The 13,663-nt window shown below is 49.2% G+C and overlaps 1 protein-coding gene across 1 annotated transcript in view; it reads right to left on the reverse strand.

The window, feature by feature from the left end:
- Positions 1-7,218: 7,218 nt before the first annotated feature.
- Positions 7,219-13,663, reverse strand: part of DGAT2 (diacylglycerol O-acyltransferase 2) — a 30,211-nt gene continuing 23,766 nt past the window's right edge. The window contains exons 6-8 of the mRNA XM_019530513.1: positions 11,076-11,250; positions 9,835-10,037; positions 7,219-8,716 (exon numbers count right to left, since the gene is read on the reverse strand). Coding sequence (XP_019386058.1) covers positions 8,562-8,716; positions 9,835-10,037; positions 11,076-11,250 — 533 coding nt within the window. The 3' untranslated portion in view covers positions 7,219-8,561. The remainder of the gene's footprint in view (positions 8,717-9,834; positions 10,038-11,075; positions 11,251-13,663) is intronic.

Here is a 13,663-nt window from a genome sequence, read left to right on the forward strand (position 1 = left end):
GCTAGGGACAGACATTCAAAAAGCCTAAGCCTGAATTGATTCAATCTCTGCAGGTTAGTCTAACCTGGCTAGGCTGAATCACTTTGTAACTGCACAGACATCCCAGACATGCAGGCACATGCCTATAGTGACTCAGGCTAGAAGCTGGGAGGCGCTAGAGCAGCCCTCCCTTCCCTTCCACAGAGCTGAGCTGAGGGAGGGTGTGGCCAGGCCCTGGCAGGATTAAGGAGGGGTCCCCGCGCCCCACTTGATAACAGAGCATTTATCAGTTCTGTTATCAAGTTATCAGCATTTCTCACCCCATCAGAAAACAAACAGCCTCTCTCATTAGTTCAAAATCTTCTTTAACTAAGAAGAAATGGAGGGACATTACTGACTGAGCTGTTAATTAGCTCCAAAAAGCCCTAAGCTAACACTGCTGTCTACCACAACACAGACCGTAGCCAGCATGTGGTCTGCTAGCTAATGCTGAGGTGCCTGTGTAAGGCAGAGGGGACGGGGGATCCCTGCTTAGCAGGGAGTGGTGAGGGGAGGGGGAGAGCAGGAGGAAGCCACATAGACACTGCTGTGCTTGCAAGTCTCTGCTGGAGCTGCAGCCAGGGAGCAGAGGGGAGAGACCAGCCCTGCTGTGGAGCAGAGAGCCCTACTTAGTCCAGAGAGCATGCCGGGATGCTGGGGACATCTGATTTAACTTAAACCAGCAAGGGGTCTGGGAGAGTCCACCTTCCAAGGCATCTGGGAGCTGGAGCCAGGGCTTCACACGCTAGGCAGAAGCTGTGGAGCTGAAGCTTCCTACCTGCCCACCCAGAACAGCGCAGCAGCTGCAGGTGAGGGGGACAGAACAGCCTCCCCTGCCCCGGCCAGACCGCTGCTAGTTGTGCAGCTGCAGCCCCCAGTCCTGCACAGGACAGGGGGGATGGCAGTGGCTGCCAGGCTCAGGGCCCATCGACATATCTGAGCTGGCCCAGGAAATCCGCTCCCCAGCCAGCTCCCACCTGTGCTGCCAGGTTGGGATGTCACACAGCTGCAGCCAGCTCAGAAGGGTCCTACCTCCACAGACTAGCCCCCAGGGCCTTTCCCAGTCTGGTGGGGCTCCATGACAGCCCTGCCCAGCTTGGGCATGGGGAGCTGGGAGCAATCTGGTGTACAGCCCCTCCAGCCCCAGTCCAAGCTGCAGCCTGCAGGGAAGGGTCTCGCCCTGGCAGCCCAGCCGAGGCTGCCCCTCTGCCTCCACTCACAGCGGCACCTACGGGCCGACTCGGCTCAGCCCCAGCCACAGACACAACCCCAACCCCAGGCCTGAACAGATAGCAGGGTCAAGCTGGCCGGCTCTGGCCAGGCCCCCCACTGCCCGAGGAGGAGGGAAAGCTGGGCAGACCCCAACTGGGGTCCCATGACCACCTGGAGATAGGGGAATTTAATCCCCACCCCCTCTCCCCCTTTGCCTGAGTCGCTGCCCCGGCCAGTGTCTGGCTTCAGGGACAAGCCTGGCAAGGGCTGCTTCCCCCTGTGCCCTGCAAGGCACAGCCTGGCTGGGGTCCCTACAGGCCAGGGTGGGGTTTAAACCCATCCACAATCATACTGAGCTCCTGCAGAAGCCTGGCTATGCCCCCCAGCTCGGCTTCCCTCCAGCTTTGGGGCTGCAGTAAAGAAAAGAGAAGGCTGCTCTAGCACCCCCCAGCTTCTAGCCTGAGCCACCGCAGGCATGTACTGGCATTTCCAGAATTAAATGTGAATGTCGGTGCACTTGCAAATCAGTTCAACCTTTGCAGGTTAGAGTAAAATTGAATAAATTCAGGCTCTGGCTTTTTGAATGTCTGTCCCTAGCCTCAGAGACTGGAACTGGAACTGAAGCCACAGATACATGAATTAGAGCTGAGGCCCACGTGCTTTCCCATAGCTGCATTCATTCTGCAGGCCTAGGAGAATTAGTTTTAAATAAGGGCTTGAATAACGAAAACAAGCCGCTACATCTTGAAATGCACGCAGAGGTCTCTCTCTAAAACGAGGTGTTCCTGTGTGCTTATAATCTCCACAACCCAGTTAAACCAAGGCATGGGAAGCTCAGGGAGAGTGGGATTTTCCTGAGGACAGCTTTAAAGGGCAGATTATAGAAGAATGTTCCTGGCCAAAGTTCAGTTGTTGCTTATGGCTATGCTAAGGTGACTAAGCTTTTATCCACGGAGTAGGGAGAATATTTTGGTTAGCATCATAGAAAAATTGGGCTGGAAGGAAAGTCAGATCAGCTAGTTCAACTGATCCAGGCAGGATCAGGCCTGATTAAATCGTCCCAGCCAAGCGTCTGCCTAACCTTCTCCTTAAAATCTTCCAAGGATGGAGATTTCAATGCCTCTCTAGGCAGCCAGTTCCAGTGCTGAAGCACGCACAGAGTCAGAAAGTTATTTTTTAATGTCCACATTACATCACCCTTGCTGTAATTTAAGACTGCTATTCTTTGTCCTGTCCGTTACTATCACAGAGGTGTCCACCACCATCCTCTTTATGACAACCCTTCAAGTACTTGGAGGCTGAGGGGGGATTTGATTATCGTCTTCATGTCTTCAGACTAACTAGTCTTCCAGACCTTCTTAGACCTCTAATCATGTTTATTGCTCTCCACTGGATTCTCGGTTCTTGAAGTGCAGTGTCCAAAAGTGTTTCAGGGATATAGGTTGTAGCCATGTTGGTTTGGACCCGAAAGCTTGTAAAGAAAAACATTTTTTGCTGCTATTTAGTTGGTCTAATAAAAGGTATTGCTTCTACCCCAAGAGTTCTGTCTGTGTCCAAAACTGGACACAGTGCTCCAGGTGAGGCCTCACTGGTGCCAAATAGAGAGGAAGGATCACGTCCACTGACTTTCAAGTGACACTCCTGGCAATATAACCCAGTAGGCTGTTGGCTTTTTTTTCACCAAGAGCACGCATATTTAGCTTGTGGTCCACTGTGACTCCCAGGTCCTTTTCTATAGCTCTGCAGCCTCGCCAGTCCTGCCCCAGCTTCTATTTGGGTGCATGATTATTCTGCCCTAAGTGCAAGACTTTGCATTTGTCCCTAATGAATTTCATTTGCTTAATTTCAGACGATTTCAGCAGTTTATCAAGTTCATTCTGGATCATTGCCCTACCCTGTAGAGTGTTTGCAAATCCATCCAATTTGATGTCATCCACAAATTTCTAAGAATGCACTCAATCCCATCTTCCAAGTCATTACTGAAGATATTAGACAATACTGGGCCCAGGACAGATGCCTGGGGAATCCCACTTGATACCTCTTTCCGATTAGACATTGAGCTAATGATGACTACTCTTTAAGCCTATTGATCTGACCTGTTATGAATCCACCTTATAGCAGTTTCATCTAGATTGTATTTCCTTCTCTTACTACTGAGACTGTCATGGGTGACTGTCAGAAGCCTTGCTACGGGTTTGTTCCGTCTCGTCGGCAGTCCCTCAAAGTCAAGGATGACGTCCGTCAGGCTTGACAGGTCCTCAGGTGACTGAGGAGCCCAATTCTGGATGCACACGTTCTTCAGCAATGGGGGCATGTTGTTACATGGGGATTTGCAGCCTTGGGTTGGTCTCCTTCGCCTTCCTCTGCCACCGCCGTTCCACCTCGGTATTGAGTCATTAGGCCTCAAAGTGGCGTGCATCTTGACGAACCAAGCGGCACCATGTCGAACAGTCAGCAGCTTGCTCCTCCCAGCCATTGATGTCAATGCCTCCGTGCTTGAGGGCAACCTTGAGCGTGTCTCTGTACCATTTCCTTTGGCCACCCTTTGAGCATTGGCCAATGGAGAGCTGGTCTTATGCTGTCATTAGCACCTAGCACAATAGGTCCCAATCCATAACACACCATAAGCCATACAGTATATAACAACAGCATGATGTAGGTATTTCCTATGACCAAGTTTCTTAAAGCACATGCTTGCTCTCCAGAGACTCACCACATGAGGGCAGCACATGCATTCTCTTCCCTCCGCTGCAGAGATTTAGCTGGTTGAAAAATTCCTTTGCAGTCGAGACTGCAATATCCCTGGGCTTTGTGACATTCCCGTAGGATATCCCAAAGGTCCTTCTGATCATATGAACATTTCTCTCTCCCTTTGTGGATCTGAAACCATTTTGAAAACCTCAGTGAAATCGTTCTGCTCAAATGAGAGGTATAGGTATTAGGTATTATTAGGTATAGGAGGTATAGGTATAGGTATTATTACACTTTGCAGAGGCAGAGGTAGTGCAGCTTGTACAACAGCAAGTCACTAGCAGGGACCAGAGCAAACACAGGCACCCTGCATCTCGGGTGCCTTGTCCACAGAACCAGTGAACCGACCCTTGTAGCAGTTCCCAAAGGATGGATAGCTTTGAACACAAGCTATAGATTCGACCAAGCTATGTAAAAACTGTAGAAGTTGCACATCTCTACAGAGAAGCTTTAAAGCATGAATGTTCAGGGCTATGCCAACAAGGTAGATAGCATTAGCAAAAAGGAACACAAGGACAATTAATAGTTACATGAGAAACAGGAGGGGACAATGGGCAATGACTCTGTTAAGGAATAAGGCAGGCAAGGACCCCTTTTCATTACACCAACACTATCAGAGCTAGTCACGTACAGAACAGCAAGGAAAAGGCTACAGTCTGATGCAGCATATCCCAGTAGGAATGGCTGAATCCATAGTGGGGCTTGCTGTAATTATTTCTAAGAGGGAAGACAAGGCCCCAAGAGACTGGAGGGGAGCCAAGGAAACTTCGCTTTAATATCCAAGATGTTTTTAAGACATTTAATGAATCAGCAATAGCAATAGGGAGATAAATGGAAGGCCACAGGGGCTCATCAGAAACCAGCAGGACCAGTATAGCAATAGTTTATTGTTTTCTGCCTAATGGCAGTGCCTCCAGGCCCAATGGAGATAAGGGCCCCTGAGTGCCCGAGGCTGTACATGCACATATTAGAGAACAGTCACTGATCTGAAGAGCTTAAGTAAAACCAGGGGCAGAGGCAGGAGCAGGAGCAGGCAAAATGATTTGCCTGTGACGATAAATTCAGTCAGGGTATAGCTGGGAATAGACCCCAAGCCCCTTCACGCTAGTGAAGCCCCTCACTTTTATAATAGTGGCTCTTACTGGAGGTACTCAGTTGGGAACGTTGGACTGGCTGTCTGAACCAGGGATATTAGTCTGAGGCTTTGGCCAGTCTCAACTCCCCTTCCAGGATTTTTTAGGAACATCTACTCCTGCACATGTGCAGGGGATTAGACTAGACTGGGGATGTTCAGCCCCCGATCCAGATCAAGCCCCACAGGACTTGGCCCTGTATGCTAGATCAGGGCCTATTCCCAGTGCATGGGGCTCCAAGGCCTGATCCCAGTGCACAGGAGACAGCTGAGGCCATGCAGGGCCCAATCTTGGCACACAGACTGGCCCCTTGCTACTCACCTGGCTCATGGGGTCAAAAGATGGAGTGCCACCACAGGAGGCAAGTCTGTGGTCCCTTCCAGCTCTCCTTACATTTGCCCTTCCTACCGAACTGTGCAAGGAAGACCGATAAGAGCACACACAACACTGCACAGCTCCTCTTGCATTGCCCTTGACTACACTCCCCAGAGCTTGATGCCTGCAAAGGGTGCAGGAGCCCAGGCTCCAGTCCTCAGGAAGGCCTTGCATCAGTGATCCAAATCCCCTTCCACAAGGGCAAAGCAGGGGGTGCAAATCATTTCTAGAAGCAAAGCAGCATCTCAGGCACAAGCTGGCTGCTTCTTTGCACCTGCTGCCCAGAGGCAAGGGGGAGTCTAGAAGCTCTCGTGAGAGCTTTGTGCTCACTTCATGCCATCTCTGCTGTTGCTGCTCCTGCAGCAAAAGGGAGGGTAAAAGAAGAGCCCCAAGACCTAATATCCCTCACTGGCAAAGTTATCAGTGAATAAATATATTGGGATTAACAGCTTGCAGCGCAAGGCAGATGGAAGCAGCAGGCTAGGACTTCAGCCTCAGCTTCAGCTTAACTGCCTTCATCCATGTTTGCCAGGAGAGCTCACAGGCTACCTTCTAGGATCAGAGAGGAGAGGGGCAAGACTCAGATTTGGCAGCCAACTGCCTTTCTGTCCCACTGGCACTCCTCACTACGGAGTTTATGATCCAACACTGAACCAGGCATGGGGGGGGAAAGAAAAAAAAAGAAATGTTGGTTTTTAAATATCAGCCTCCTGTTTAGTCCAGTGCCAAGGCTCAGAAACTGAAAAATGCTAGAAGAGAAATCCTAGCAGTGAATCACTTGTGAGGGATGATTTGTCTAGTCTCGAGAGGGGAGTCGCTTCAGAGCAGTGGCTTAGGCAATTCTGTGCTCATAGGGATGCACTGTCCTTACCACTTGCCTCCTCCATTTCCACCAGCCCTTTGAAGGGGTGGATTTTGGTCACTCTGGCATTCCTAGGACATTCTCCTGCCCTGACTTTATCATCTCAAAAATGCCATTCCCACCCTGGTTGGAGCCAATTAACAAAGTGGGTCCTGAACAAAAAGTATTTACAGGAACGCTTTAGCCTCATGCTTAGAACTGGAAGCCAAGAGCCAAGTGACTAAGCCCAGCTCTGCTCCTTGCTGGATACACAATGCGGCAATTCACTCGGATGCTAGCTTTCCAAAAATTGTTCACCAGCAACACATAAGGGACCAGCTACTGTTCTGAGGCTCATCATCTCTGAGCCTGAAAAAACAGTGGTTCAGGACCCATGCTGCAGTAGATTGGTTCTAATACCTAACCCTATTGGCAGGAATGAAATGCTTGCAGTACAAGCTTCTTGTATTTTGTCAGTTCTCACACCAGGCAGGAAACCTGGGTGTCTAGACACCATTTCCAACTTATTATAGCTCAACTGGTAAAGCATCTCCCTAATTTGCTAGGCATTATTACCTTAATACACATGCCCAGGGATTGACCTGGCAGAGACCCCCAAGAGACTTCATGCAAGTTCACTCCAGCCATTAAATCAATTTACAGCAACGTATGGAACCCTCATGTTGATGTTCTCACTCAGTTTCAAGTCTCCTTTGATTGCAAGTTCGCAAAATTAGGGTGCCCCATTAAAGGAAAAGCCTCAAAAAGCACTGGAGCACCACTTGAGTAGAAAATGTAAATAAAAGCAAAAATTTCAAGAGACAGCTTGCAGGGAATAGAGTTGCCTGGCTGAACCCTGTACAGGGGAAGGATACAGGAACACATGCACAAGTTTTTGCTCATCTTTTATTTTTTATAAATTTTGTACAAAATGGGCGGGTGCGGTTACAACACCCCACCAAAGGATCAAACACTTTGTTTGGTCTTACGACGCAAAATTCCAGAAATAAGAAGCCTCGGCCTCTCACCCGAGACAAAGGCACAATTGCAGAGCTTCAATACACTCACCGAGGAACTGCTGAAGGCAGGTTACACATGCAGTAGTGCAACGCTTCAAACACATCAATACTTTGAACAGCAAGTCTCACTACAAGCATCAACATCCATGTAAACATTTACAGAAACATTTAAAAACCAGTTAGTGTTGGTCCTGTGCAGAAAGGCGACTCTTACATCCACTGGATTGAAGATTAGAATCAATACATCTAAAAGCTTTAAAAAAACAGGAGAAATTACTCCCAACATCATGCATCAGCCTGGACCCTGGGAACATGCACAATTTCATGTGCATGAACAAGTCTCCTTGGGTTTACTCCTACGCAGAAGTCTCAGTGGTTGCCACCGCTCGTTGCATTCACATGAAAATTACACCTCCCAATACTGCTGGAATTTAAAGTATTGCGGGCTCATTGCAAGCTTCCCAAACCTCCTTCACCACCACACATTCAAATACCATCACAAGTCAGATGCTCACAGAGGGACAGGGAGGTATTTTGGGGCAGTTAATTATCCAACACCATGTAGGGAAATAGCAAGGTTTGAGAGACAAGTTCTTTGGTTTCCAACCCCATGCGCAGCAGAAGCCACATGAGATCCCAACCAAATTGCATTATTTGTGCTTCCAGAGGGGGCATTTCTAACTCCAAATGCCTTTGTGCTCCAACTAAAGAGGGCTGTTATTGTGCAATGAACCTGATCTAGTTAAGGCCATGATCTAAAAATCAGGCAAGTGCTTCATTTTTTTTTCGCTGCAAAATGGGCCCTACCATCCCAGCAGAATCTGTGCCACTGCTGGGGCGATGTAGACTCAGTACTCCCCACGCTGTCACTGGCTGTCAAGAGTATGAGAACAGTATACATGAAGCCAGCACATTTCCCATCCCCCCCCCCCATCCCATTCCAACTTCTGGGGACATGGGAAACAGGAGAGAGGGTTTTTTGTTTCGTTTTTTTGATAGCAAGAGTCATGTATTAAGGGATGCATCCGAAGCAAGATTTATTTTAAAAACTGTCGATCTGGAGATTAAACAGTTGCTTTCCTTTAAAACCAACACTGCCATCTGCACCCACGCGCACTTTTAGATTTATCGAACAGACATCTGGAGTCCTGGAGAAAATGTCTGTGGGGCCAGTTCCAAGAGGGAGCACCCACCAAGTCAAATGTCACCCTTTCAGTCGACTTCCAAGACCTCCGTCTCTGGCAGGCCAAACTTAGCCTTGTACTTGTCAAAGAGCTTACTCAGTGAGCTCACGTACATGCTGTGATAAAGGTCGACTTCCTTCTGGGTGGGATGAGCTGTTTTTGGGACGGTGATCGCCTCCCCAACTGAAAGAGGGTGAAAATACAAGGAAAGTTAGAGTTTAGTCCGCCCCAAAAGAAAAAACAACACAAAACAAGACACAGCAGCAGTTTTATTCTCTGTAAATAAGAACGAAGTCGAGTTTGTGCATACTGTAGCCGAATTATTCTCATTCAATGCTCCAGTTACAACAACGTAGATGCAGCTCACTTCCGAATCATCTACCCCAGCAAGAGGCTCATCCTCCACCGACTTCAACAGGTACCGGATCAGAAATGAAGTTACCATGGCAAAATAACCATACCACAGAATCCCCTTCTTGCAGCAAAGCATGCAGCATCTACACCATACTTGCACAAAGCTACCCTGTAGCACATGGTGCCCCCGGCACCAAGACAAGAGGTTATAAATTTGCTGCCATTACAGGCCAGTGGTTGCTCCCAACCATGTCCCCAGCAAGGGGCAGGAGTGATGCTGCGTTATACAGGGTGGAGAGTCAGAGCTTGGTGCTTCCTGGGACTTGACATGCCGAACCACGCTGGCAGGTCTGACTAGTACACACTGTTCATGAATGGGCCACACCAAATCAAACAAGCCTTGTGCATGCTAGAGTTGGCTACTGATTCACCAGGTGTTCACACCATGTTCCCAAGAGCCACTGCCATACACTACTAAGTGGGATACTAGATAGGCTCCACGTGGAGAGAGGAAGCAGAGAAGTCTGAGGGCTCTAGACTTAAAGCAGCGCTTGGGGAATTGCATGGTTACCTAGATTCTGTGCATCCTTCAGCAAGAGCTTTATTCCTGGTAGATCCAATTAGGAGCAGAGTTAAAGTGCATTAGCCACCCAGCATCTACCCTAAAGTGACTCCTGGAAAGACGCTGGTTGTTTCTCCCTCCTGAAGGGCTTTGCTACTTTAGGATGAGATTAAGGGGCTTGGGCCCATGTCACGTTCATCTAGAAAGCCACCTAGAATAATAGCCTCTAGCTGGACAAATCAGAGTGAAGAAGCAAGGGACTCAGTCCATCTTGGAAAGAAGGGTTCTCGGCCCTGCTCCAAACCCCAGTACAGGTAACTGAATTGGCCTCCTCCACCTAGAAATGCAACAGCTCAGCACCGTGAGGGCTAACAGCAGGACTCACCAACTGTAGTGATGGGGTTAGGGTAAGGGATCAAACCCCAGGTGTTGGAAGAGAAGAGGCCACGGCCATGAAAGACGCATGGAGCAAAGCCGATGTACTTCTGAAACTTCTTCTGGACCCATCTGCCCCAGCAGCCCTCCTCAAAGATCACCTGCTTGTATACCTCGTTCTCACCAAATGAGTACACAGGAACTAGATCTGCCCTAGAAGGAGGGAAGGCAAAGGGGTGTTAGAACTGGATAGAGAGGTCAGGGTCCCAGCTCCATGCAGACGAGTAAGAAGGAAAAAAAAAAGTGGAGAGTGTAGGCAGCGTCTCCAACAGCATTTTGCAGGCTGTATTTACTGGAACTTTTGACCTGAAGCATCCCAACAAGCTCCTGCTATGGCTGGCAGCTGCTGTGGTCAGCCAGATCCTACCTGCTACAGTGGGTCCTATGGTGTTGGTCAAGACATCAAACACTTAGGAGATCTGGGTTGGATTCCTGCTCTGCCACAAACTCAGTGTTACCCTAAGTTAGTCCCTTGTCCTTCTGGTTTCCAGTTTAGAAGCACAGGACAAACTGCTCCTATCAGACTTGATAAGGCTGGGGCATTTACCCCCATTTTCTTGTGCAGCTATTGGTCACTTCAGATTACAATGTCTTTAGAGAAGGACTGCTTACATTTATGAAGCGTCTGTAGCCCAAGGGGCTCTGATCTCAGCTGGGACCATTTGGCACTACTATAACATACAGTAAGAGAACCAGTATGCTTTAATGTGTACAAAAAAAGAAAAAAGCAGCACACAGGGATGTGAACTCTGTAAATCCCTTGCATAAGGAGGGGGAAGGGAAGCCAGCACTTCAGCTGCTTGCTGGTTCATATATTTCAGGACAGGACAACACTGTGGAACTGGCCCTGGATGAAGACTGAGTCAAAGCTCTGGAAATGAAAAGGCTTCCTCCTTTGGTGCAGGTGGCAGAGCAGCCACAGCCTGTGCCGCAGAAGCTGGGAGGGAAGGGGCACTAACAGAAGGATTTCTGCTCTGGGATGGGTTGCTTCCACCGCAAATCATGTCACATGCCTCTGCCAAAGCAACAGCAAGGACACTCCCGTGCCTGAAATTTCTCCGATGCAGACAGACAGTGGGAAGGCTCCATTATATCAGCAGGGAGGAGTGAACCGAACGACGGAAAGAACATGGGAAGTGGGTCCTGGATGCAGAAGGCTGACAGAGACACCAACCTGAGCCCACCTCTTACCCATGCCGAAGAGCCAGCTTTACAAATCCTTTCCGATTTTTCAGAGTCACCGAGTTCTTCCCAGGCGTGCAGTTCAGGGACTCTGCTGCTCCCCCCACCACAATGATCACTGCGTTGCCAGTGCCATTCTTGGATAGGATGAAATCTATGGAGTGACGGTTCACAGGGCAAATACCTATGTAATCCAGAATAAGCAGGGGGGAGAAGTCAGGCTATGAGGTACTGAGGACCTACAGGTTTCTAGTGACTAAAGAGTCAATACAAGGATTTACCATTTTAATTCTAGAAAGGCACAAGCAGCTCAGTACTGCCCCCAAATGCTATACAAACCTAAAAACAGCAACCTCAGGGGAAAAAAAAAAAAAACACCCAAAAACCAGTCGCTTAAACCCAGCCCTTGCTATATGCATTAGCTGAACCTACCGAGACTTGTGCATGGTATGACATTAGGCCAAGCACCCTCTTAAGATTTCATAGACATTTGGGCTGGAAGGGACCCCGGAGGATCATCGAGTCCAGCTCCCTGCCTCAAGGGCAGGAAGTCAGCAGAGATCATAGGAACCCAGTAAGACAAGCATCCAAATGCGTCTTGAAGGCGTTCAAAGTGGGCGCTTGAACTGCCTCTGGCAGCAGTCTATTCCAGACCTTGGGGGGCTTGGACAGTGAAGAAGTTCTTTCTTATGTCCAGCCTGAATCGGTCACAGTGGAGTTTGTGACCGTCCGATCTTGTCGTCCCTTGGGGTGCTCTGGTGAACAGATGTTCCCCTAGATCCTGGTGAACACCCCTGATAAAAACTTATAGGTGGTCACTAGATCAGCCTAGAAAAGCACAGGCTCAGGGGTGAAGAGTCCCATGGCTCTCAGCCTCTCGTCATAAGGCCTGTCTTCCTGACCTCTGATCATGCGCGTGGCTCTCCTCTGCACCCTCCAACTTTTCAAAAGGCACGTGGAGTTGTGGAGCCCAAAACTGGACACAGTACTCCAGCTGCGGCCTCACCAAAACCAAGTACAGCAGGAAAATGACATCCCGGGATCTGCTTGAGAAGCATCTATGGATGCAAGCCAGCGTTTTGCTCGCTTTACTAGCCACAGCATCACACTGAAGGCTCACGTTCATCTTGTGGTCAACCATGACCCCCAAGTCCTTTTCATCTGTAGTGCCAGCCAGCATAGCACTACCAAGCCTATAAGCATGGCACAGGTTTTTCCTCCCAAGGTGGAGAACCTTGCATTTTTCGGTGTTGAACACTATCAGGCTCTCATCTGCCCATTTCATGAGTCTGTCCAGATCCACCTGGATCACCCTCCTGTCCTTGGATGTGGATGCTTTACCCCAGAGCTTGGTGTTGTTGGTGAACTTGGCCAGTCCACTTCTGACACCAACATCCACATCACTGATGAAGATGTAAACAGTATAGGCCCTAGGACAGAGCCCTGTGGGACCCCACTGGTCACAGCGCACCAAGACGATCGGCTCCTGTCAACCACCACCCTCTGGGTCCTACCGCAGAGCCAGGTCCCCAGCCAGCGGATCATGGTGAGGTCGAGGCTGCAGTTAGCCAGTCTAGCCAAGAGGTGATCGTGGGATACCAGATCGAAGGCTTTTTTAAAGTCAAGGTATATGACCATCTCTTCCCCTTTGTCCAGGTGATTGGTCAAGCAAGACCTACCCGCATTTCCTTTTATGACCAGGTGACCCATCTCAACAAACCCATGCTGGGTATCCCTCAGGATACTGCCTTCAGCTAGTCTGTTAAGGATGGCCTCCTTGATAATCTTTTCCAAAACCTTCCTCAGGATAGAGGTCAGGCTGATGGGCCTGTAGTTTGCCAGATCTACTTTCCGCCCTTTCTTGAAGATAGGCACCACATTGGCCCTCCTCCAATCATCAGGCACTTCAGAGCACCAAGAGCTCTCAAAGATCCGTGCCCTTAACAGAAGGAAAACCCCACAGGCCAAAATTTATAATCTAAAAAAGGTGCCCAATTCTCGCAAAAGCTCATAGAAAGCATCTTGTGATCCTTCCCAGTGAGCTGGGGAGACCACCTGCTAGGTGAGCAGATTGGGTTTTAGTTATTTAAAAATAAAACCAAAAAAAATCCCCCTGAAAAACAACCCCCTCCCCCTATAGCTGCAGTACTGATTTTTAAAGTCAAAGCCCCTCCACCCCTAAGCCCACAGCTCTTCCTTATTATTACAGGGCACAGTCGCATGACCACCTGAGCTGAATCTAGCCCTCTTCAGTTAGTGGCACAGGGCTGTCCATCTTTAGAGCAAAAGGAGCCAAAAGCCTCTGGACTGCACCAAGCCAAGCTAGGCTGTGCCCCTGGGGTGGAGGCTGGCAAGGGAAGCCAGAAGGAAGGGGAGCCTGAAGACCATCTGCTGTTGCACCCAGAGTTGGGGGGGCCCTGCAGCCTGGAGGCTGCCATTTAATTCCTCAGAGACCACACAGCTTGGGGGCTCCAAATTAGAGAGTCCCACTTTTGAGACTGGAATGAAATGGAGTAAATTAGTGAAAGTCAGCTTGGTTCCACAGGTTAATCCCTCCCTGCCCCATCTACAAAAAACAGAGCTCTTTAAAAAAAAAA

This window comes from Crocodylus porosus, unplaced genomic scaffold, assembly GCF_001723895.1.
Source record: "Crocodylus porosus isolate Cpor-Errol unplaced genomic scaffold, CroPor_comp1, whole genome shotgun sequence".
Lineage (NCBI taxonomy): Eukaryota > Metazoa > Chordata > Crocodylia > Crocodylidae > Crocodylus > Crocodylus porosus.